Raw genomic sequence first — 25,653 nt, forward strand, 5'->3', positions numbered from 1 at the left:
GTCCTTACCCACTATGGCTAGTCAAAATTTGTAAGTGCTTCCATAATTCCACAGACGGCACCAATTGTAAAGACTAGAAACGGAATTTCAGCCCACTAAGTACAGTGAATCCTAGCCCAATTAGCCCAAAATAATATATTTGTTAGAGAATGGGTTTGGCAAGAAAGTGCCTCAGCCAATTATGTATGAGCTAGAATTGATGGGATAGATATCAATAAGATGAGAAGCACAGATTGATAGAAATAACGCTCTTCGGTCAAGTCCGAGGATGGGATATTCTTATATTTAACTCAAGCTTATGTGAATACACTGTGTTCTCTTTTTTCTTCCTTCTTATATTACATGCCTCTTTTTCATGATGATCACTTCCTTATTTAGTCCTTCACCCCTTCATCCCAGCCTTCCACCTATTGATTTAGTAGAAAATCCCTTAGATGCTTGTCCCATTAGGACCTTCTAGAAGCTTTGTGGGTAGCTATGAGCTGAGATGCTATTGTTTAGGTGTCATTTTTCCATAAATGTGGTCAGTTCATTTGGTGCAGTGCATTTAATGTGGTGGTGATAGCCTTCTTCTCAAATATTTCGTCTTTTATGGTTGACTAAGTTTCTGCTACTTTCCTGAAGCTTATCCTTCTATAATGTTTGCCTCCCTAAAGCCCTCCTGAGGTGGCCCGGCTCCTCAGAAATCAGAGTTGACCCATTATTCCTTTTATTTGTCCTCGGCCCATTGACCCAGGCCCAGCAATCCCTTTGACCATATATCCTCGGCTTTTGCTCGTCCTCAGGCATGGCCCATAACCCAACATTCCTGCTTGGACTTCCTATCCTCACAGTTATCATTAAAACAAGGCCCATGAGCACTAGGCAATTATAATGAGAGTTGTATAGACGAGTTAAAGTTTCAAGGAATTTTCTAAAATTTAAAGAACATAGTTGCATCCTATACTATAATGGTTAACTACACGTGAGCTTATTGTGCATGTGAGTGTGGATTAATGTTGCATCTTGAGTCCCTCTAAAGAATAAAGAAAGATATTTGCCTTAAGTTTTTCTAGTTATCGTGCAAATTCTTTTGCTCAACCGTTAAACAAAATTTATATACATTCTCCACCATCCCCGCATCTCACATTACAAATTTTATACTAGATGTGTTGCATCTACAATATTTTCACAACACTTTACAATTGTTATATTTTTCTTTTTCTAGAATTGCATTGATAACCAAGATATGATGTTCAGGCAGATGGTAATGGTTAGGCCAAAAGCCCTACTATGTCCTGCAATTTATTTGGTCTATTTGTTATATCGGTTTTTCGTTGTAACTTAACCTCTTAGAAATTTCCAAGTATGGCATACCCTTTTTTTTCTATAAGCAAAATAGCAAATATTCATTAAAAACTATTAATTGAGCCGACCAAAAACTAAAGAATAGGTTTAGAAACAATTCATTGGACCACAATGTCAAGACTTAAGTGAAAGCACCATGTTTACATAATCACATTCAAGTTAATTTTATTTGAAGAAGAACAAAGTTTCAATATAAAAAAAGGGAGGAATTATATTTCATAATTTGAGGAGGGAAACAAAAATGATTGAGATTCACATACTCAGAAAAAAAGACCACATTTCAACGTACTTCTATGAAAACTTTAAAAAAAGAAAAGACTATCAACATTTAATTTTATTAAAAATATGTTCCAAGCAATCACTCAAATAGACTAGAAAGCTATAGATTTGCCACATCAAAACTTATTCACAAGATTAACTACAAATTATGCATGTGAGTATGCATTTATGCTATATCATCGGTACTTCTAACAAGTAAATAAAGAAAGATAATTTGCCTCAAGTATATAATTAATTCCCATGCTGCGAAAAGGAGTCTTGAGGTGCCTTGCAAATTACTCAGTGCCTATATTTTTAGTTTTCACATTCTCTAACATGTTTAACGGTTGTATTTTTTTATAGTCTTATAGTTCAACTAATACTTTATATATATATATATATATTTTTTTTTTTTTTTTTTTTGCTAGGACTAATACTTTACATTGTTTTCAATAGAAGGATTCCGATATTCTCATTAGCAACATATTGTAACTATCTCAAAAAAAAAAAAAAAAAAAAAAAAAAACTTCTCTTTGTGGAACAATTTATTTCCACATAACTATACATACTTTTCATACCATCATGGCTACAAATTTGAGGAAAGAAATACTTATTTATACTCCAATTATTTGCTCCTTTATATAACTCCTTTTCCTATTGATTTTTTTTTTTAGCTTTCTTAGATAACCGTAAAATTTTAAAAATCTTAACACACATTATTGTAATTATTTAACATATTATCAAATTCTAATATTGTGATGGTAAATGCTTATTTAGAAGAGCAACAAACTCACCGACAAAACAATAATTCACAACAGTTTCACACTTTCCCTAACTAGTAACAAAATCCAATCCGTATATTTTAGGGTAATTGTTAATGAGATTTTAAGATATGTTTGGAAGGACTTCCTCGTCTTTTCCTATTTTATTGCTCCCATAATTCTTTTTTTTTTTTTTTTTTGAGAAGTGCTCCCATAATTTTTCGTTGTTAAAAAAGAGGACATCCACTTCAACTTTACACATAAGCTGCTTTGAGTGGGTTTAGTTTAGCTTTTTAAAACTGTATTTTTTGAAAAAATGAAGATTTCAAAAAGTACGGTATGAAATTGTACTTTTTTAAAAAGCTAAGTGTTTAATAAAAACTGTTAAAAAATACTTTTTGAAAAAACTAAGTGTTTGACTAGCACTTATAAAAGAGACGGTTTAAATTGTAAATTACCAAAAAGGATAATGTATATATAAAAAAGTTTATTTCGTACTTAAATCAACTACTTAATACTACTTACTTAAAAAAAATTACTTAATAATAATAATATAATAATAACAATAATAATTTATTGTTAACTAAAATTTGTTGTAAAAATATTATTAACTAAAATTTGTTGTACACATATTTTAAAGATGCATTTCTCTAATATAATTTTTTTTTCATAAGCTTACTTAAAAAAAAAAAAAAAAAATTGTTCAAGCCCGTGCCCCACACGACATGTATAACCAACACAAAACCTTTTTCTTTTTTTCTTTTTTCCCTTTTTTTTCTCAGCCACATCTTTTTCACCTTTTGTCTTCTTTATTTCTCCATTATCACTATTTTTCTCCACACACTTCTTCACATTTTGTCTTCTTTCAAGTTTCAACAGCTCTCTCTCTCTCTCTCTCTAACTCTGTTTCACATCTCAGAAGGGAATGGCATAAAACTCAAGTAGTCAAGCCCTTTCTTTTTTTTAACGAGAAGATGGGAAGGGAGGGACACTTTAGCTTGAGTGCTTGACTAGTTGACTTGCATTTTGCTAAGTTCACTTATAGCCTTATTTAAAATTACTCTATTTTACCATTAAAATCTTCTAGATTTCTTAGAAAATTTTTAAATCTTATGATGTTATATATATGTATATATATTATATTATGTTTAATATAAGTAGTTGTTGGAATAGGAAGATATCTTTAGTATATCTTCCCCAATTTATTTTCCTTTCAAGTGTTTTTTTTTTTTTTTTTTTTTTTTTTTTGGAGAGGAATATATATTGCAATGCAACAGAGAAACAAGGAAACAAAGATAGGACCTGCAGAGCAGGATTTAGTGCAGCATGTCTGCTTGTACAATTGATTCTAAAAAAGAAGGGGTAACCCCTTTCCACACCTGATGAGAACCATTCCTACGGGCAAAATGAGCAAGCTCATGGGCTGCATAGTTGAAGGCCCGATTAAGAAACGTGAACGAGCAGAAAACAAAGGAGGCTTGGGCGTGAATAATATCCTGTATAATTCTTACTAAGTTGAATAATTTTCTTAATACATATCTTTAGTATATTTCCGATAGCAATTCTATGGGCACAGAAAATGCCTCCTCCTCATGTTTTCCTTCTTCTTCTACTTCTATGCCTAGATGGACATACGAATACGATGTCTTTCTCAGTTTCAGAGGCTTTGACACCCGCAAAAAATTTACAAGCCATCTGTACGAAGCTTTGAAACGGAATGGCATAACCACTTTTAGGGACGATGAAAATCTCGATCGAGGAGCATTCATTAAACCGCAACTCTTGAAAGCAATAGAAGAATCAAAGATTGTTGTCGTTATTTTCTCTAGAGACTATGCTTCATCGAGTTGGTGTTTGACTGAACTAGCAAAGATCATTGAGTGCATGAACAAGAAGAAGCTAACAGTTCTGCCTGTTTTTTATGATGTGGATCCTAGTGATGTGCGCAAACTGAGGGGGACTTTTGAGGATGCGTTTGCAAAACATCTCATTGATAACACTGAGAATGTGCAAACTTGGAAAGATGCTGTGTCAGATGTTGCTGGCATCTCTGGATGGGATTTATGGGACGAGTAAGAACTTGTTTTTGTTTATTGTTTTTACTATTTTTCCGGATACTATTTTTCGCTACTTTCTTTATTTGGCCACATGATAACTTTCGTTGTCTGTTACAAACCTAGGAAAAAATTATAAGCTCGAATTGTACTTTGGTTGAAAAACATTGCAGGCATAATTTGTGCCACATATATGTTATACACTTTTAGAGTTCCCCTTTTGCTACTTAACAAAGCTAAGATTTTACTCTTTCGCTATCTTTTTCACTACCTTTTCCCACGTGACCCTGACAAAAGAAAGAAAAAAGAGAAACCCACAGCCACAATTGTTGACTGTGTGAGTGCTGTGGAAGTGGGAATTGTTCTTACATAATACTCCAGTGTCTTAAACGTAACACATTGCAACAAACTTGAGTTCCACGTAATCGAGTTTCATGTAGCATTTTTTATGGTACTCGATCTTCTTAAACTCAAGTTCCATGTCAAACTCGAGTTTCAGAAACTTGAGTTTTAAAAAAGTGGTAGATTACTAAATATTTCTCAAACATGGGTAAAACACTAATAATTTCGAAAAATAGTGATATTTGGCTATTTTTGCCCCTAAATTAATGTATCTAGCTATGCCTGATCAGATTCTCAAAAAAAAAAAAAAAAAAATGGCTCCGCCTTATCAAAACTATTTTTGCTATATTTTTTTGCAGGTTTGAATCAACAGTTATCAAAAAAATCATTCAATGGATAAATTATGAGTTGGATCGTGAAGTCCCAAGTGTTTTTGAGCACCTTGTTGGAATGGAATCTCGTGTGGAGGAAATGTTGGATTTATGCTTGGGTGAAAGGTTAGATTGTGTTCGTTTCATTGGGATTTGTGGTATAGGTGGAATTGGTAAAACAACTCTTGCTCGAGAAATTTATAATAAAATTTTTCGTGTCTTTGAAGCTAGCAGCTTTATTGATAATATTAGAGAAGAATCTGAAAATCAACTTCTAGTTTCTTTACAGAAACAACTTCTTTCTAAGATCCTCATGAGTACCCAAAAAAATATATCGAATGTTTATGAGGGAATCAATGTTCTAAGGAAGCGACTCCGCAATAAGAAGGTTCTTATTGTTCTTGATGATGTGAATGAAGAAGAACAGCTAAAAGCATTAGCTGGGAAAGATGAATGGTTTGGTGTAGGGAGTATAATCATTGTAACTAGTAGAGATAGGCATTTGTTGAGAAGGCATGGAGTGAAACATATATATGAAGCTAAAGAGTTGAATGACGATGAAGCTTTGAAACTTTTTAGTTGGAAGGCTTTCAAGAAACCTCATCCTGAAGAAAATTATGTGGATTTGTCTAAGCGTTTTGTGAAGTACGCTGACGGCCTTCCCTTAGCTCTTGAAGTTTTAGGTTCTTTGTTATTTGGAAAAAGAATAGATGAATGGAAAAATGCCCTAGAAAAACTAAAAGAGGAAATTGGTAACAAAATTTTTAATATTCTTAAAATAAGTTTTGATGGGCTAACAAAAATGCAACAAGAATTATTTTTGGATATTGCATGTTTTTTTAAAGGAGAGTACAAGGATGGCATAATAGATATAGTTCAAAGCTTTGGTTTCTATCCAGCCTACAATATTGGTTTTCTTGTAGACAAATCTCTCATAACCATTGATGAATATGGAACTTTGTGGATGCATGATTTGCTACAAGAAATGGGTCAAGACATTGTTCATCGTGAATCCCTTAAAGAGCTTGGTAGACGTAGTTGGTTATGTCGTTATGAGGATGTCCTACATGTATTGAAAAATAATATTGTAAGTTGACATGTCTAAACTTGAATTTAGAGAAGTATATATATTCTTTCACATTCTTCTAAGAATTTTTCTAATTTTATTGTTCTTGGTTACTAGGGAACAAAGTTTGTTGAAGGTATAGTTTTAAAGACACCTGCGATTAAAAAGGAACACCTGAGTGTTGAAGCCTTCTCAAAGATGACAAATTTGAGATTCCTTAAAATTGGTTATGTGCAACCTCCACAAGACCTAATTGGAGGTCCTATCCAACTTCCACAAGGCCTCAATTATCTTTCTAATGAGTTACGTGTAATAGATTGGCATGGATATCCTTTAAAATCCCTGCCAACTAGTTTTCAACCAAACAAACTTGTTGAACTGAGAATGCATTGCAGTGACATCAAACAACAATGGAAAGGAATTATGGTAAGATTTTCATAATACTGATTTGTATTTCCTGCTTTTTCATTTAGGCTTGAGTTTGTCTAATTATTTCTTGTTTTATAATAGATTTTAAATGAGTTAAGACTCATTGACCTCAGTGACTCTCAAAACTTGTTTGAGATCCCAGACCTTAGTGGAGCCCCAAATCTTAAGCAACTGATTCTCCAACGTTGTACAAGACTATATAAGATACATGCATCTCTTGGAGATCTCAAAAGGCTTATTCGATTGGATTTGAATGGTTGTAAATGTCTCGATAGCCTTCCTCACAAGATCAACTTAGAAGCACTTGAATTTTTCAATCTTAGTGGTTGTTCAAAACTAAAGAAGTTTCCAGAAATTGTGGAAAATATGTCACGTTTGTCAAAACTTTGTTTGAGTGAGACTGCTATAAAAGATTGCAAAAACCTTTCAAGTCTCCCTATTGCAATTTGTAGTTTGATGTCTCTTAAAGCTCTCAATTTATCTGGATGCTCAAAACTTGATGAATTGCCAGAAAATTTGGGGAAAATCGAAAGTTTGGAGGAGTTAGACTTGAGTGGGACTGCTATAACGGGCCTACTGTAACGACCCCGCCCCAACTGTGTAGATATTGTCCGCTTTGGGACCCATACCCCTCACGATTTTGTTCTTCCCCAGGTTGCGCTAGGGAAAAGGCCTCTACACATTGAAGGGAGATCATTCCTTATAAACACATTTTCATATGCTTCCCTAGGCGATGTGGGATTCCATGGATTGTAGTGACCCACCCATGGAATCCCACATCGCCTAGGGAAGCATATGAAAATGTGTTTATAAGGAATGATCTCCCTTCAATGTGTAGAGGCCTTTTCCCTAGCGCAACCTGGGGAAGAACAAAACCGTGAGGGGTATGGGTCCCAAAGCGGACAATATCTACACAGTTGGGGCGGGGTCGTTACACCTACCTTCTTCCATTATTCACTTAAAAAATCTCAAAGTACTATCTCTCTCCAGATGCGTGGGGCTATCATCTAATAAGCTCATGAGGTTTCCTTTAATGCAACTTAGAAGAAGTCTAGATCCCATGGGCATGCTAGAGCGTTCTTTAATAAGCTTATGCTCTTTGACCGAACTTGATCTAAGTTATTGCAATGTTTGGACAATTCCAAATGTTCTTGGGTGCTTGTCATCTTTAAAAAGTTTAAATCTAAGTGGAAATAATTTTGTTTGCCTTCTTGAAAGTATCATTCAACTATCTAATTTAAGAGCTCTTTATATGGGTGGTTGCACTCATCTTCTAATGTTGCCCAACCTTCCATTAAATATTGAGTTTATTGATGCAACAAAGTGTACCTCACTGGAAGAAACATTATCATTAAGACCAGAATACGGAATTTTTTTTCTAAATAACAATAAATATTAAAAAATTTAGTTAGTTGTCACATTGCAAAAGAATTTTGAAAACTAGCATCTCGAGTGTTTAAAACTCGAGTTCTAAGATAAAAATCAATTTTTTGAGGCCTGATTTGTAAAAAAAATCCAAGTAAAAATCGAGTTTTAAAAACTCGAGTTCGGAAAACGCCGCTATAGGGCTTAAAAACGTCACTATAGGGCTTAAAAATGGAGTTATAAAACAATTTAGCAGAAAAACGCCACTATAGGGCTTTAAAACGTCAGTATAGGGTATAAAAACGCCACTATAGGGCTCCCTAAACCTGGTATTGAACACTTAAGAAAAAATTTTGCAGTAAAACGCCGCTATAGGGTTTTAAAACGTCACTATAAGACTTAAAAACGCCACTATAGGGGCGATAAAACTAAAAAAAATTTTGCATGGAACTCGAGTTTTAGAAACTCGAGATTTATGTAAATGGATCTCGATTTTCTAAAACTCGAGATGTCTACTTTCCCTTATAGTTTCAAGCTATGCCTAACTAATTATATACAAACCATTTCCTCCGTTATTCTGCACATTCCCCCCCAGAATACGATGGTCAGCCGATTTTTCGTCCTCTCAATCGCGACAAATTGATCAAGAATCAAGGCTGCGATGACCTGTTTTCAACAATGCTAAGACGTTATATCATTAATCCCCAGGTCGGCCTATCTGTCTCTCTCTCTCTCTCTCACACATGTGGAGTTCTAAGCATCATGAATTGTATGTTTCAGGGTCCGCAAGATCATCTTTTTTACTGCCTCCTGATTCCTAGAATTGAAATTCCGAAATGGTTTAACCACCAAAATGTGGGGGCTTCAGTGAATCTGCAAGTGCCCTCAGATTTATCATGTAACAAATTGATGGGAATTGCTGTGTGCGCTGTTTTTGTATTCCGCCAGCATCATCCACTTCACCAACTTCCTATTCAAGATCTTGGATATATAATAGGTACGCATGGGCTTTGGTGTTCCGTTGGTGGATTTAAAAGACCGAGGGTTATTTTATCCGAGGAATTTGGTAAGATTGAATCATATCAGCTTTGGCTGGAATATTTTCCCTCTACAGACTTTGGAGCGGAATGGACAGAAATATTGAATCAAGTCGACACTAACGGATTCAGCCAGATTGAAGTTAAATTTGAACCTGAAGGTCCGGGCTTGGAGGTTACAAAATGCGGGGCCCATCTGGTATCCAAGCGAGACATTAAAGACCTAAACCAAACTAAGGCTGGGCCTAGCAGCTGCATCATCACTCCTTATGACGAGGATGGTTTTGAGTATTCAGAAAAAGATACAAAAATTAAGCGAAGCAGTGATGACTCTGATGGGGAAGGGGCTGGACCTAGTGGAGAAGCTAACTCTAATGACAAACCACCACACCTAAATCTAATTGAAAATTGGTTTGGGAATTCTGATTGTGAGGAAGAGGAATCTCAATTAAAGTTATAGCTTTTATGGAATCTGCACTGCCGATCAACTTTTTTTCTCTCTGATTTTTTGTAAGTCACCATCTTTTCTCACTTTTACGTGAGATTGTCTGTATTTCTTTTTTCTTTTTGAAAATTCATTGCCAATTCTTTTAGTTTGGTAATTTGTTTTCTCATTTTTGCTAGATGCGAAGAAGTATTTGGACTCTGTTGGAAAGGAGAAACTGTCACATTGCTAGCTGACGAAAAGGCATGTGGAACTGGTTGTATGGTAGTCATTTTTGTTCAATTGTGTTGGATGGTATATTCGGAACTCTCTGTTATTGCTCTCTTTTTATAGTATTTACTACAACTTTCCATAGGATAATGCAATAGATGCATGGCACTCCAGTGATGTAAAATCAAATGGAATGAAGAAAATTTGGGCCTCTGTTTCCAAGTGAAGTAAAATTGCAGCTGAATTATTTGCAAAGCTTTCTTGTCGTGTACAATAGAACTAATGCAACTATTTTATCATTTAGAAATCTGACAACTATTTTAAAGGGCCCTTCTTTTCTCTTTTTTATTTTGAATTCACACCACACCACCCATTGTTTGGTTAGTGGAAAGCTGTGGAAATTTTCCTTTTTGGTATTTGTATTTTGTGCTGAGTTTGTCCTTGAACTAGGCCTGAAACAGCTGAATTAGGTTCCTGTGTTCTGACTTGTTTTTCTGGGTCCCAATATAACGAACTTACAAATTTTCATTATTTTCTTTTTTTATTTTAACAATTTGATTTAAGGATGAAATCATGTCTAGAACTCCTGATGTGCGTCTCTATATGACAAGTTAGCTCTGTTGAGTTAATAGAGTAAAGCTATAATATTGATTTATATCTTTGGATTTGGAATATTAGCAATAGATGGCTACTCTGCCATCTATTCAATACCATTCGTTGTGTTCTTGCTGGTCAAAAATCATATTATTCATGTACTCAGAAGTCAGTATGAAACTTTTTCTTTATTTGTTTTTCCCTGTTTGTATGTGCTTCTTTTTCAGTCTATGAGCATCCAGTTATCAACCTTGACCATTTGGAATTAGAAACTTCTCATCGTCTTATTTGTTGTTTGGATCTCATGTTGTTCCATCTAGGTGCATTGATGTGGCTGTCCTACATATTGCGTGGGGTCACTTCTAGAGTGGTTGAATCAATACAATTGCATTGAAGCTTCAATTGCTAGCAGTTGCACAAGCTTGACAGTGCAGAAGTATGGGCTTTGTCACTTAATGGGTTCTTTATCTGATAATTTGGGTCACATTTGTGAACTGATGATTGATAATAGAGAAACAAATAAGCAAAATTGTAATGGTAAAGCAATACCCAGTAGAATTTGAAGCTGTCATGAGGAAGTTCAACCCAAAAGCTCAGAACTTCCATTGATTCCATGCTTAAAGACAAGGGAAAACAAGCTGTAGAATAACCTCTCCTCTGCCTTGCACTGCTGCCTTCATTACTTTTGAGCTCTTCATATCTAAGTTCATGGTATGTCATCCACCCCATAATGGAATATTCCAGCTATTACACAGATATCTCTTCATTCTAGAGTATTGGAAATTCCCTCTAGCTTCGTCCTTACACCAATTTCCATTTCTTCAACAACTGCTCCTCACTTTAAATATTCCCTCCATCAATTTTGCTTTTCTCTGACACCATAAATGGTAAACAAACCCCCATGCTAACTTACATGTGGAAGCTTTCAGGCTTTTTACCTTTTAAACATTCTACCCCCCATTCAATAACCTTATTCCAATTTGTTTGAGGAGAGTATATACGCATCTCTACATAACTTCCCTCCACAATCATTTTGACAAACTGCATTTAAAAAATAAATGGTCTGGACATTTTATGCAACTCCTGTAAAATGCACCAGATTCCCAGAATATCCCCTTGTACCCCCACTATAACAATTTATGGAAAGTGGATAATTTGTTTCTCATAGCAAACCAAGTGATGAATCATGGCTAGCAAAAGGCAGTAAAAAACCAGAGTTTTTCCACCAATAAACCTCATAAAACCTCAATTGAATTGGATTCCAGGTTTCTTAGCTGGTATAAATGCTCCCCTTATCAGGAACCCAAATAGGTCTATTTACTTCTCCAATATCCACAGGAGGAAGTTTGCTTTGTATAGAAACCAGAGGATTAGACTTAAGTGCTTCCAGAGATAGCTTTTTTCCTGCTATACGCTTGAAACTTTTCCTTAAGACTTCTTGCAACATCATATACTGCTCTGTAACCATACCTCATTTTAAAAATATCATCAGGATTCCACCAATACACTGGAAAATTTTGCCTTAAGACTACTTGCAACATCATATACTACTTATTAGGAGTACCTGATGATGTTAAGAGTATCATCAGGATGTCATCAATCTCCCTCTTGAAGGTACCTCCTGTATTGTGTTCCAAATCTTTGGTTTTACAACTTTCTGTTCCCATTGTCTTGTGATTTAATTTTATAAAGGGAAAAAAAAAAGACAGCAAATCGACTGGCTGTATAGTTGGATGATTGAGCATGTCATTATGATGGATCTTATAGCCGTATTGCCTCCTCAGTCAGCAAAATGAGATAACTAGTACTTATTTAAGTTTCGTCCTTTTGTTTGTTGCTTGTCTATTGACATCCATTAATACCACGAAAATAATATATCAGACTGCACATCAAATGCAACAAAGCTTGCCCAGAAATAGCTGCCCATAGCTCAATTTAAGAGCCCAAAGTTACAGCCTTAAGTATCCAGCTGTTTGATTTGCGGAAGAGTAAAGAACCTATGACCTTAGTTTTGTACTAATTATCTTTGCATCTAAATCAATGCGTGCGTGTTTAAACTTGATTGGCCTGTTTTCTTACTCCCAACTCTTTTTACTTCCTTCTTTAACTTATGTTTAGTAGCCACAAGAAGAAAAAAGAGGTAAAAAATCTTTGGCAGGTGGTAGACAAAAACTATTTCTTCTTTGAAATTGAAAAGAAATTTGTTGAACTTCAAATAATTGTAAATTATGTCGCTTGATCCTTCTGATTAAATGTTAAGACTTATATCTACACGATGAAGTATTGCATAATGTCTTCACTTTCACTATTTTGTTTTTATATTGTGAGGAGATCTTAATTTTCTTTCAAACATATGACTTTTTGTGGAACAAACTGTATAGCCCATGTTAAATTATAAAATTCTTCGTCCATGCTCTTGAAGCTGGCTCATAGATATCAGTCATGACCAATTTGTCAATAAGGTGCCTCTTACGAAAGAACTTTATTTATTTTTTAAATGTACAATATACTAAGTCTATGACACAGTTTATTTAAAAGAGAGTATAGAAGATACAGTGCTAAATAAAAGCTAGCCTCAAGTGGACCTCCATTTTGGATACAATAAGAAACAAAGGAAAATACATCATAAAAGGTTAGGAAAACAGCACAAAGACAAAAATAGTTCCAAGACCTATGAAGGCATATAATCTCCCCAGAGCATCTCAGTAGTGAGCCCACTACCCATAAAACCCACCTACTTTTTAAAATAGATTGGACAGATTGTATCTACAATGGCCTGCTTGAAATGTAAATCTATTAAGCCCAAGAGTATAAGATCAGTATGTTTCTAACTTTCTATGCTGAAAACCTGTACTAAGTCATGATCATCTGCATTGATATCTTTCTTTATCTCGTGGAAAACCGAGTTATCACAACATAGTTTATTGGTTGTTTATTGCTAGACCTACTCATAGAAGTATCAAGAAAAACTCCAATTTTCAGCTTATAGCCTTTACCAACATCATTCTGAAGTTTTTCCTTATATGACTGGTCTTCACCGTTTTCTTCATTCTCTGTTGCAGGGTTCCTAGAATTTCTGGATTCCTTGAGTTTTCACCAGTTTTGTATTCTATCAGTTTTGATTTTTCGCTTTCCTAATTTCTTTCTTTTTCTGTTGTGTGTTATACTCTATGTATGCAGTCCCTTTACTAGGGTAGCAACTCTTTTTGAATCAATGAATTTTTTACTCATCCAAAAAAACAAAAACCCAAAAAAAATAAAAATAAAAATAAAAATGGTGAAGAAATATTTGATTTGGTTTTTCCATTATACGGTCATAGCCGTTTGGCTTGTATGATGATATGTTAATGCACTAATGCAGTAATGCTTATTACACCATGGGGTAGACGTTGGCTTTTGCCTTGCCATTATCATTATTATTATTATTATATAAACTCTTGAAATTGAATTTTACAATATGTTCTTGAGAAAAAGCTCCCTTCTTCACTTGTCTTTACAGAACATTTACTCACTGTTTTCAACAGGAAAAAATGGTATTAACTTCCAAGGGTGGTACTCAAGTTTTTGTTTCTAGAATACCTCCAAGTGTCACAGATGATGATTTTCACAGGTATTAAATTCTTGATCACATTTACCACCTCTTGGTGCAATTAGTAATATCTAGCAGACTAAAAAAAAAAAGTAATATCTAGCAGACCTAAATGCTTCAAGGGCCGCATGCATCACTAATTAATTCTGTAGGATTGTAAAATAATGAAAATTGGATGGATTGTTGATGTTTGTTGCAGTTACTTTATGAAATATAGTCCACTTACAGATGCTAACATACCTAAGGTATATGGTATCCTAATCCTCTTAACTTTAATTGTAATTTCAAATATATTCTTTTTATCTTTAACATTTCCATTTCTGGCTTTTGATTTCGAGAAACTTGGCCTAGTTAACAAAGTTGAGTGTTACTGGTGTTTTTGACATTTCCTTTACAGGTCTAATAAGTACTTATGCTAATTTATAATAATGATTAGTTAATGTTAATCTAATTCGTTATTTTGTTGGAGTTTCTTGCATGTATATTCTACATTGTACTACATTCTCACTATTTTTACATTTAAATGTTGAAATTTGAAGTTGCTTGCATTCCAGGATCCAGTGACAAAACAACACTCTCGAATTGAATTCATGAAGTATGAAAATGCAGGAAGTGGAGCTTTAGTCTTAAATGTTTTATATTCTGGTTTTTTGTTCAAGTGAATTTTGTATAATACAGTGGTAATCAAGAGATTCTAAACTATAAACATAGTGTCTGAGTTGTCGTTTGGACGATTGATAATTGTGGAACTTCATCCTTTGTTGTATTGGTCTTCCATCTTACCTCATAGTATTGTCTGTTCTGTTTTCAGATTCAATATACCAGCTAATGTCTTAAACATATAACTTTAAAAGGTTCTACAGTTGCTGTGGACTTAGCGATTCCAAATGTGTGCTATTATTTAATCTGCTACTTGTATTGAAAATCGAATCAAGTCGGTTATGTTGATGGTAGACTTGCATGTTCCACCTGCTGATGTGCCTGTTATATGGGAGTAATGCTTGGTTAGCATTTCAAAATCTAATTTCTTCTCCAGCTAAATAGGCAAAACACAGGCAATAGTTTTAAAAGGTTGTTTGGATGCAGAAAAGCTTATGGTTTAAAATTTCAGTAGAAGCAAAGTGTAACAATTACTTTTAGCACCTAAACTCAAAACTTTTCTTATTAGTTCAAACACGAGCAGCAATCAACTTCCACTGCCAGTGATTTAACTGTGAATACTCTGACATCTGCAGCCAACCTATCTATCTTGTCATTGACATTTAATATCAATATGATACAGTATCAACAAGAAATAAGGCAAATCCTTAAACATTAGGACCTTCACATGGAAAGGGCGTAGGACACAGTAGTAAATATATCTAACAGTTTTGTTTTTATAAAATTCTCCTTAAATTAGGGGCACACTTATGGGAAATAGATAGAGATACTAAGTGAATGAATAATGAATATAATGACTTACCATATCCACTAACATGCTGCCGACTCCATGATCACTGAGACCGCCTCGCATATTGGCACTGCTGCACAACTGCATCTACTCAATTGCCATTACCATTGTATTTCCAAGGGTTAACCATTTAATTGAAGAAGATCAATGGGGTGGTGATTTGAAACGGTTTTGAAGCAGAAGGGAGGAGAGGGACAACAAGTCTGGAGTGGCACAGCAGGAAGCAACGTCAATTGATGTTTTAAGTCCTCCATTTTTATATATTTGTATAGATTTCAGTTCTCCTTACCCCAAGCCCTTTGAGATATTTTGGTTAGCAAATAGTGTCCTAATAAATCATATGCAGCTTTCTAAGAGTAGAATCTTGTACTCACCAAAACAGACACATAGTAGAATTAATCTTCTTACAAATATCAGCTCGAGGGGTAGTGCCACTTGCTTACAGATAACCTATGCACATGTGCAGACTTCCATTTGCTTGTTCCCATTACCAGCCAATATATGTGGTGTTTGTTTGGTATCCGAGAAAGACATTGAAAACCTCAAACAAACTACAGCTGGGTGCAGCAACAGCAGCATCACTCCTTATGAGGCTGTGGCCCCTCTCCACGATCATTTTGATGATTCAGCAATGGCAGAAAACGACACTGAAATTAAGCGAAGACATGATGACTATGATGGGGCTGAGCATAGTGGAGAAGGTAGCTCTAATGATGTTCCATACACAATGACAATTGAAGGGCTAGGAGATATTATAAGTCCAGGCTTGGAGGTTAAGAAATGTGGGGAGGGTTTGGTATTCAAGCATGTCTCCAATAATCAAAAACAAATTCTGACAAGCTACAGCAACAGCAGCATCACTCCTTATGAAGATGTTCTCCATCATAGAAATGAACCAACTTCTAATAATTAAAAACATCATGTTTAGATTGATCTAAACTCAAATGCATGTTGACTCAACCAGAACCACTACTTCTTGTTAAATAAAATGGCATATATAAGAAATTAAGCAATGAAAACTAGGCATGAGATGCAAGAAATAATTCTTGGGGAGCATACAGGTGTACTGATCTAACATCTTCATACTGCCTAAGAGAGTCATTGTGTTAATTGAGCAGCAATCTAGCAGATTCTAATGGAGTGGAAATGATAACTCGTAATAAGTAGCTTGGAATTTAATATGTGTGACAGAGTGAGGGAGGTTTAGGGCTCAAAAATATAATTAAACAAGATTCAACTATTACAGGCCCACTTCCAGGGTCCACTCTGGACCAAATTCCAAAAGGAAAAATTTCCACAGCTTTCTAATCAACCAAACATAACAAAATCATCAAAATATAACTGAAAAAATAATTGATTCAATTTTTAAATTTTGAAAATTTTCAGGATTTACAAATCAATTGTTTCAAATTTTTTGAAGTCCAGATTTAAATTTTATACTACCACACCAAATATATTCAAGCTACCATGCAGGTCTACCATCACCTTAAAACTGAGACTTGTTTTGATTCCCAATACAAGAAGCAGCGCACCTTTGGAGACCCTCGGTCTGCAGCAACTGTAGAACCTTTAAATTCAAACATAAGCCAGTCTACTGAATCTGAAAACAAACCAGGCATACTATGAGGTCAAATGGAAGATCAATACAACAAACGATGAAGTTTTGCGATTATCAATCTTCCAAACAACACCTCAAACACAATCTTTATAGTTTAGAATCTCTTGCTTAACTCTATGTATTCTACAAATTCACTTGAACAAGACCAGAATACAAAAGCTACTCGATCTCCACTGGAATTTACATATGTTACAAATCCAATTCCACCGTGTTGTCTTGTTACTGGATCCTAAAATGCAAACAAGTTCTTATTTCAACATTTCGGTGTGAAAAAGTGACAACATACCTCAAGATAGAGCAATATACACGCAAGGTCTTTTGTGCTAACCTCCCCTAAGTTGTACTTTCCTCAGTTTCTTATTGTATTCAAAATGGAGGAGGTCCACTCATGGCTAGCTTTTCTTTAGCATTCTATCTTTTAAACTCTCTTTTACATAAACTCTCTGTCATAGACTTAGTATATTGTAATATTAATATATAAATAGAGAAATTTCTTTGGTAAGAGGTAACCAATTCATCTTTGTAACAAATTGGTCATGAGTGATACCTATGAGCCAGCTTTAAGAGCATGGAGGGAGAATTTTATAAGTTAACATGGGGTGTTCAGGTTGCTCACCCAAAATTACCATATTTGAAAGAAACTCAAGAGCTCCTCACAATACAACATCAACTTATACTTCATCCACGTAGATATAAGCCTTAACACTTAATCACAAGAATCTAGCAACATAACTTACAATTATTTGAAGTTCAACCAATTAATTTTCAATTTCAAAGCAGCTATAGCTTTTGTTTTCCAGTTGCCAAAGTTTTTTTTCCCCTCTTTTTATTTCTATGGCTACTAAACATAAGTTATGTAAGGAAGTAAAAAAGAGTTGGGAGTATAAATTGATTTAGATTATTGAAAAGATTATTTAGTACAACACCAAGGTCATAGGTTCTTCCCTCTTCCGCAGATCAAATGGTTGGATAGTTCAGAGAGCTCTTATTAAGCTACGGGCAGCTGATTCTGGGCAAGCTTTGTGCATAATGTATTTTGGCTTTTAACTTCAACTTGTATTAATACATATCGTCATCTACTAACACATGTATACTATCAAGAATTGACCACAAAATAAATCTTAATTACATTATTTAAATATACTTAATATTATATATAATCATAGCATCGCTCATAAAAAAAATCTCACAATTAGAACCATTTCCAGATTTTTGCTTCCAGCACCTTATGTTAGTTGGATCAATATTGGGTAATAGCCTTTACGCATCAAAATTTGTAAAGAGATTTATATATATGTGCATAAAAAATAAAATACTCATGTCCCAAACTCCAACATACAATCAACCAAAAAATAATAACAAAAATAAATGCAGAGAGAGAGAGTTTGATAAGATCAATTCATACTTCTGTGTCATGGAATTAATGGATGATAATTGACAAACATCAAACTACTTTAAATGTGCACCAACTCATTAGAATTGACGGTTATATATCTAAGTATTCTCTCTACATGCCCATATCAACTTTGGAAGAACTCAAAGAAATATGCAATATTTATTTGGATCCCAAAGGTTGAAACTTAGACAAATACTATGAATCTCATTTTGCTGATTGAGGTAAGACAGATAAAAGATACATCATCTATAAATATCAACATGCCCAATCATCCAAATACCGGAGGTACCACCAAGAGGGTGATCCATGTAAGGAAAAGAATTCTTTTAAGCTAGGAACAGAACTTGCATTTGGGGTAGCAACTTGAACCTCAAGTGTCCTTCCATTATGGGTATGTTGAGCTACAAGTATTTTCTGACAGCATGAATATCAGATGATAGAATGTCCACTTGCTCTACCTACCTTGATTAAATTAACTGTCTAGAAGCTCAATACCTAGGAATCTTCTGAAGAGTTAAAATGTGACAGCTAAATCCACCAGAACATCTTCTAGGGCGATCCCACAACCATAGCAGAAACCAGTTAGTCACCAAGCTGCAAAAAGTAAAAACTCACCAACCAATATACATTTAATCTGGAAACACAATGAATGTATTCTATCTAATGCATGATAGCATTAATACTAAAAGTGAGCTCAATGATTGCTCATCAGACCAAGGCATGTAAACTATTAGTTTTCTGCTTAGTGCCAGTAGAAACTTAGGTAATCATCAACCTATAGTTTTCATTTGTACGGAAGAATTTTACCAAAGCTATGTAATTTTAACTTCTTGCAGGCTAGGAGGGTAAAATATTAAAGACAGTTAAGGCTTCTTACAACAAATGAGAGAATTAACCACCAAAAAAATTATCTTGCATGAACAGAGGACACATACTGAACACAGAAACCAAAAATGAAAGTATACTTAACCGACAAATCTACAATAGAGAAAATCACACACAGGAATTGTTCACAGTACCTTCATCACCAATTCACCATTGCATTTTCTAGTTCACCAAACTGACTCATGCATTGCCTCAACTCTCCCCAGAACCTGTAAAAAATCAAATCTGGAAAAGGTTTTATACATAATACTAACAAGAAGAGCATGTCCTACAGTTTGAAGATACACATTCTACCAATTTTTGGCCTTCACTTGTCGTAACAGCTAGGCTTAGAAAAAATTAAAGAGAATGCCACATGCATGGAAAAATTGCGAGTGAAATATAAAAATAAATGCAAGCATATGCCCAATCAATAAAAAAAGAAAGAAATATGCAACTACCAAGGTCTGTGAAAGAAGGCAAGGTGGTGGCTTACAAAAATTTCAGAGGAGAAAGTTTATTTGCCTTTTGAATTCATCAAAGCTACCATTTTTACTGGGATTTCTCATCATCAGAGTCATCTTGTGTGCTTAAATTCCCAATCAAATTTCCCAAACGTGGCACAAATCTTTCAATGATATTAGGGAGCCGTATTCTCTTTGGGTGCAGTAGGTCATTAAAGCTACCTTCTTCACTAGGTCCAGCCCCATCATAGTCATCGTGGCCACGCCTACGCTTATTTTTTGAATCTTTTGCTGAATCATCAAATTCATCCTCATAAGGAGTGATGTTGCTATTACGGCACTGAGCCATAGTTTGGTTGCAATCTTCAATATTTTCCTTGAATACCAAATGGACCCCACATTTCTTAATCTCCAATCCTGGACCGAAGGTTTCAAATTCAAACTCAATCTGATTGAATCCATTGGCATCAATTTGACTTAATTCCTCCACCTGATTGAAGTAGGGGGGGGGGGAACATAACTCAGCCAAAGGTGATTCGATTCAATCTTACCATATTGTTCGGAAAAACAATAGTCTTTTTTATTGGGTTTGTCACATCCATTGACTTTAAAGGAACAGGTAAGCTGATGCATAATTCTAAGAAACCCCCAATTTGCCGAATCAATTAGGTCAAGTGGATGATGCTCACGGAGTGCAAAAACAACACACAGAACGATCCCCGTCAATTTATTACATAATAATGAAGGCACTTGCAAATTCAGTGAAGCCCCCTCACTATGATGACTAAACCATTTTGGGATTTTACTTCCAGGAATAATCATATCATATCCAGATGTCTCTTTAAAGTTGCCCTGAAACACACAAATCAAGATGTTTAGAACTTCACGAGAGAGAGAGAGAGAGAGAGAGAGAGAGAAACCTGAAAGTAATGTCTTAGCATTGTTAACAACATGTCGTCGTAGCCTTGATTGTCAATCAATTTTACACAATTGAAAAGAGAGAGATATGGCTTAAAAGAATCTTCTGGTCTTACTGGTAATGTTTCTAATGAGGTACAACCTTCTGCTAGAATATAACCAATATTAATTGGAAGCTCAGGCAATGATCGAAGAAATGTGCAACCACTCAAAAAAAGAAATTCTAGATTAGATAGTCGAATGATACTTTTAGGAAGACCAACAAAATTATTTCCCATTAGATATAATTCTGTTAAAGAGGATAGGCAACCAAGAACATCGGGGATTGCTTGAAGATTGCAATAACTTAGATCCAGCTGGGTCAAAGACCATAAGCCTGATAAAGAACGTTGTAACATGCCCATGGGACAAGTACTTCTTCTTGGAATTAGAGGAAAGTTGAAAAACCTATTTGATGATTTAGATAATAGTGCTTCACATCCAGAGAGAGAGAGTATTTTAAGATTGTTGGAGGGAAAAGTGCAGGACCCTTCTCTTATAGCACTTCCACTTAGATCCAATTTAATAAGGCCGGTTAATTGCTCAACTGATAATGGAAGTTCTTCTATAGCAGTTCCATCCAAATAAAGTTCCAACAAACATGACATATTTCCCACAATCTCTGGAAACGTTTTTAGTCTTGAACAGCCAGAAAGAATAAAAACTTTAAGTGACTCCAGACTAATCTTGTGTGGAAGGCTTTTAAGACATTTACAACCATTCAAATCTAATAGAATAAGCCGTTTGAGTTCCCCAAGGGATGCATGAATCTTTGACAATCTTGTACAATGTTGAAGAATCAACTGCTCAAGATTTGGGACTTCGGAGAAGTCCGGAGTCTCAATCAAGTTCCAAGAGTCACCAAGGTCAATGAGTTTTAACCTCTCTAAACTCTGTTATAAAACACCAATCAAATGGAGAAAATTAAGTCCTTATAAACATTAATTTTTCGTTTTAAAATTTTTATTAAAAAAAAAAAAAAAACTTACCTTGATTCCTTTCCATAATCCTTTGACAAGGCTGCAAGGCATAATGAGTTCAACAAGTTTTTCTGGCTCAAAACTTGTTGGCAAGGATTCTATAGGATATCCATCCCAGTGAATAAAACGTAACTCACTAGAAAGATACTTGAGCCCTTGAGGAAAGTGCACATTACTGATTTTAAGTAATCTCAAGTTTTTCATCTTAGAGAAGGCTTCAGCATTCAAGCGTTCCTCTTTTCTTGGAGGTGAGTCAAGAAATATGCTTTTTACTACTTCTTTTCCCTAGTTAAGAAAATAAATAAAGATTGAGTGTATAGCTATAGAGATTATCAAAAACTTATTTGAATTTTCATAAATATATACCACAAGAAAGCTTGAGAGCCTACATAATCATCTTACCGTATTACATTTCAATACATGAATGACATCCTCCATAAGCCACAACCTACTACGTCGGCCAGGCTCTTCAGGGGATTCACAGCGAACAATTTCCTTACCCAATTCTTGTAGCAAATCATGCATCCAAAATTTTCCAAATGAGATAGTTATGAGAGACTTTTCCAGAAGAACAACTATATCAATTTTTGGCTTGTCATAGAGAGCTTGTAATATATTTACAACATGATCTTCTTCCATTCCCTTAAAGAAACAAGCAATGTCTAAAAATATGTTTTTCTCTCTTTCCCTCAAGCCATCAAAAGTTATTTTAAGCACATCCGAAATTTGTCTTTCAGGACTTTCTTTTAGCCTACATAGTGCACTTTCCCATTCATCTACACCTCTACGAAATAGGAATCGACCTAAAACTTCAAGAGCTAAAGGAAGGCCTTGAGCATAACAAATAACCTTCTGGGATAAGACCTCATAACCTTCTGAAGGATAATCCTTCTTAAAGGCTTTCAAACTAAAGAAATGAAGAGCTTCATCGTCATTTAGTTTCCTAGCCTTGTATATTTCAACTCTAACCACTTCATGCCTTATCAATAGATGTTGATATCTGGTTGTTATAATGATTCTACTTCCTTGACCAAACCAATTTCGCTCACCTACTAATGCTTCTAATTGATCAAGTTGATCCACATCATCAAGAATGACAAGAACCCTTTTATGACATAATCTTTTCCCTATCATATTGATTCCCCATTGAACATCTAGAAAATCAATATTCTTTTCAAGGAAGATATCAGCAAGAAGTCGTTTCTGTAAAGGAACTAGACCATGTTTTTTACTTTCCTCTCTAACATTTGCAAGAAAGCTGCTACCTTCAAAACAATAATGAAGTTTGTTATAAATGAGTTGTGCTAGAGTAGTTTTGCCCATTCCACCCATACCACAAATTCCTACAAAGCGAACATCATTCAACCCTATGGCTAATAAGTTCACCATTTCCTCCATACGAGAGTCTATTCCAACAAGATCCTTGTGAACAACTGAGTATGTAGAATTCAATTTACCAAGTATTTTTCTGACCATCTCTTCAATAACTTTTGCCTCATGTCTACAAAGAAGATAGACAATAATTTTATTGAGTTAGCACAGGCTAGAAAGAGAGAAAAGATTCAACAAATGTATATTTTTTAGATTTATGCATTATGGGAAAGGGAACTCTAAGTTCCATAATACGAAAAGATATAACAAATAAACCTAATAAAACATGTATTTGACCTCTTTATCTTTTTCTGATAATGTAAGGAACCTTTCTAAAGAAGAGCCCTTTGGACTCACTTCTAGCTAGTTAAACCTGCAAGCAACTAACTACATATTTGGGCTTTTTGACCCAACTATTTGCCTTAAAAATTTCATCTTTGCTTATCTAATCAGTTCTGCAAAAATATTTAAATTAGTAAGCCATTGTTGTGGGGAAAAAATTAATAATTTGGGTGATGGTGATATGCATAGTGTCACTACCTCCCCAAATAAAATTTTTAAAAAATGTATAGTGGTCTTGGTCAAGAATGATTGAAAAGTGTGATTTAAATTAGAAATTAACAACCTTCAATAAACCTTTTGAAAGCGACAATTTGATTTTATATGATTCTTTATTTGTTGAAACTGTTTCTAGATTATTTCACTAAGACATGTTGTAGTATGTTAATTGTATCTTCTTCTTTTCTTCTTTTTGATAAGTTCCTCCCATTCTTCCTCCCAACCAAACAAAGGAAAGTTGTATTATATGTGTGTTCTGCAATTTTTTGTGACTACAGTTTTGCAAGACGTATCTAGAAATGCTTTTAGGATTGTTTCTATATATATACATAGACAGATTGATCAATGGGAAGCAGAGTTCAAATGGGTTAATACAAGCCACGCAAGGAAAATAATATCTATATCATCTATAGACAGAAAATCAGAGATGTCATGCTCAAAGTTTCAAATATGAAGAACCCATTTTTTCAAATCCATAAAGGATGTCATCAGATTTGCACTTAACTCTTGGGATATTACTAAACAATATTAAAAGTACAAAATTTGGACTGTAGGAAGATATTAAGATAACAATAATAAGTAGCATTATTAAATTCGAAAATAAAATCTTACTTATCGAGTAAATCCCATCCAGCAATACTAGCAACTTGTGTCAAAGCAGCTCTCCACGTGTACACATCCTCTATGTTATCTTTGAAACGCTCTTCGTGTTTAACAAACGCTTCAGCAAGAGCCCCTCTCTGATTGCGCACATCACTAGGATCCACGTAGTGGAAAACTGGCAGGACTATGAGCCCCTTCTTTTCCATGCACTCAACGATCTTCGCTAGCTCAATCAAGCACCAACTCGACGAAGCATAGTCTCTGGAGAGAATCACAACAGCAAATCTCGAGTCTTCAATTGCTGACAAGAGCTCAGGGGCAATGAACGTTCCTCGCTCAAGCTTTTCATCGTCCCTGAATGTGAATATGCCTTTCTGACTCAGCGCCGCGTATAGATGGTCTGTGAAGTTTTTGCGGGTGTCGGTGCCTCTGAAACTGAGAAAGACGTCGTATTTCCATCCGGGCGTAGAAGAAGAAGAAGAAGAAGGAAAAGATAAAAAGGAGGAGGAAGCGTTTTCTGTGTCCATAAAAGCCATCGGAAATATAATCAAATTGGTTTTGAAGAATAACAGAGAGGCAGAGAGGAATATAATGATGAAATTAGGGAAGATGATATGGAAATTGAAGCAGTGACTGAAAAGCTACAAAAATTATATGCTCTTTAAATGTGAGTTCACGGATTTAGGAAATTGCTGTCCAGCGACCCGCTTGCCAATGAGGGAAAGAGAGGGGAAGATACCGGAAGGTCAGTAAAGTGAGAGGATTACACAATCACCGTAGGCACATGGTCATATAACCGAACCAAAATTGTGTAGTGAAGTTTGTAGGTAAGTGTGCAATAAGATTTTTCAATATAAAAAATGGTGTAAATTATGTAATAGATAAATCATAAAAACATCAATTTATAAGGTTAGAGAAGTTAATGTGGAAAATGTATATATCTTTATTTATTTATTTATTTATTGAATATAAATGAAGGATGGGAACAAAATGGCGTCACGGGTAAGGGTGTGCAGCCAAAACCGACCAAATCCAACCCAATTCACCGAGTTGGATCAGTTTTTAGAGATGGTGGATTGGGTTGGGTTATGAAATTTTTTTATAGTATGTTGGGTTGGGATTGGATTATAAAATTCACAAATTCACCTAACTCGACCTGACTTTATCCACCTATATTTAATATATATTTAAATTTTAAAAATATAATATACAATTTTATATTTAATTTTTTGCCCCTCTTTCTAAATAAAACTCAAACTCTAAATTCTCCTCACTGCAATCTCCTTATTCCCTCTCTCTCTCTCTCTCTCTCTCTCTCTCTCTCTCTCTCTCAATTCAGCTACAAAATCATAAATAAGTTATGACAATACAATTTCTTAATATTCTCATAAATATTTTCCCAAAAAGTGAGGAACTCATGACAGCTTATGACAATACAATCTCATAATATTCTCATAAATATTTTCCCAAAAAGAAAAAGGAAACAAAGGCAGTCCAGGACCTGGTAAAAAACAAAGCCTAGAT

At 34.8% G+C, this 25,653-nt stretch overlaps 2 protein-coding genes and 1 long non-coding RNA gene across 18 annotated transcripts; 2 read left to right on the plus strand and 1 right to left on the minus strand.

Annotated features, from left to right (window-relative positions):
• The first annotated feature begins 3,932 nt into the window (after positions 1-3,932).
• On the plus strand, positions 3,933-7,199 carry LOC112040867 (TMV resistance protein N). The gene is made up of 3 exons (XM_065769023.1): positions 3,933-4,438; positions 5,122-6,625; positions 6,710-7,199. Exons 1-2 carry the CDS (start codon positions 3,933-3,935, stop codon positions 6,227-6,229), a joined length of 1,614 nt encoding a protein of 537 aa, XP_065625095.1. The 3' UTR covers positions 6,230-6,625; positions 6,710-7,199.
• A 1,370-nt stretch (positions 7,200-8,569) lies between these two features.
• Positions 8,570-14,574, plus strand: LOC136065589 (uncharacterized). Of its 4 annotated transcripts, XR_010627226.1 has the most exons (5): positions 8,570-9,540; positions 9,655-9,769; positions 10,600-10,990; positions 13,804-13,889; positions 14,423-14,574. It is a non-coding gene; the product is annotated as an uncharacterized LOC136065589 (long non-coding RNA). The 4 variants fall into 4 exon arrangements; XR_010627227.1 differs by lacking the exon at positions 10,600-10,990; XR_010627225.1 differs by lacking the exons at positions 10,600-10,990; positions 13,804-13,889; positions 14,423-14,574 and having other exon boundaries at positions 8,570-8,701; positions 8,774-9,540; positions 9,655-9,940.
• LOC111986695 (disease resistance protein RPV1) lies at positions 14,429-24,908 on the minus strand. Of its 13 annotated transcripts, none has more exons than XM_065769033.1 (9): positions 24,139-24,907; positions 22,000-23,098; positions 21,607-21,882; positions 20,581-21,510; positions 19,352-20,512; positions 18,828-18,926; positions 16,851-16,918; positions 15,331-15,965; positions 14,429-14,849 (listed from the first exon to the last, which is right to left on the minus strand). In XM_065769033.1, the coding sequence occupies exons 1-5, from the start codon at positions 24,663-24,665 to the stop codon at positions 20,138-20,140; spliced, it is 3,207 nt and encodes a 1,068-aa protein (XP_065625105.1). In that variant the 5' UTR covers positions 24,666-24,907; the 3' UTR covers positions 14,429-14,849; positions 15,331-15,965; positions 16,851-16,918; positions 18,828-18,926; positions 19,352-20,137. The 13 variants fall into 13 exon arrangements, with proteins under 13 accessions (XP_065625105.1, XP_065625100.1, XP_065625098.1 ...); XM_065769028.1 differs by having other exon boundaries at positions 18,795-18,926; XM_065769026.1 differs by having other exon boundaries at positions 16,804-16,918; positions 18,795-18,926.
• Positions 24,909-25,653: the final 745 nt, after the last annotated feature.

This window comes from Quercus suber, unplaced genomic scaffold (genome assembly GCF_002906115.3).
Source record: "Quercus suber isolate HL8 unplaced genomic scaffold, Cork oak 2.0 scaffold_1037, whole genome shotgun sequence".
NCBI lineage: Eukaryota > Viridiplantae > Streptophyta > Magnoliopsida > Fagales > Fagaceae > Quercus > Quercus suber.

Coding starts and splice junctions, on each gene's coding strand:
- LOC112040867 (XM_065769023.1), top strand. CDS start 3,933: ATGGGCACAGAAAATGCCTCCTCCTCATGTTTTCCTTCTTCTTCTACT. Junction 4,439..5,121: donor GGATGGGATTTATGGGACGA/GTAAGAACTTGT, acceptor ATTTTTTTGCAG/GTTTGAATCAACAGTTATCA.
- LOC111986695 (XM_065769033.1), bottom strand. CDS start 24,665: ATGGCTTTTATGGACACAGAAAACGCTTCCTCCTCCTTTTTATCTTTT. Junction 21,511..21,606: donor GATTATGGAAAGGAATCAAG/GTAAGTTTTTTT, acceptor GTTTTATAACAG/AGTTTAGAGAGGTTAAAACT. Junction 20,513..20,580: donor TGCTAAGACATTACTTTCAG/GTTTCTCTCTCT, acceptor TGTGTGTTTCAG/GGCAACTTTAAAGAGACATC.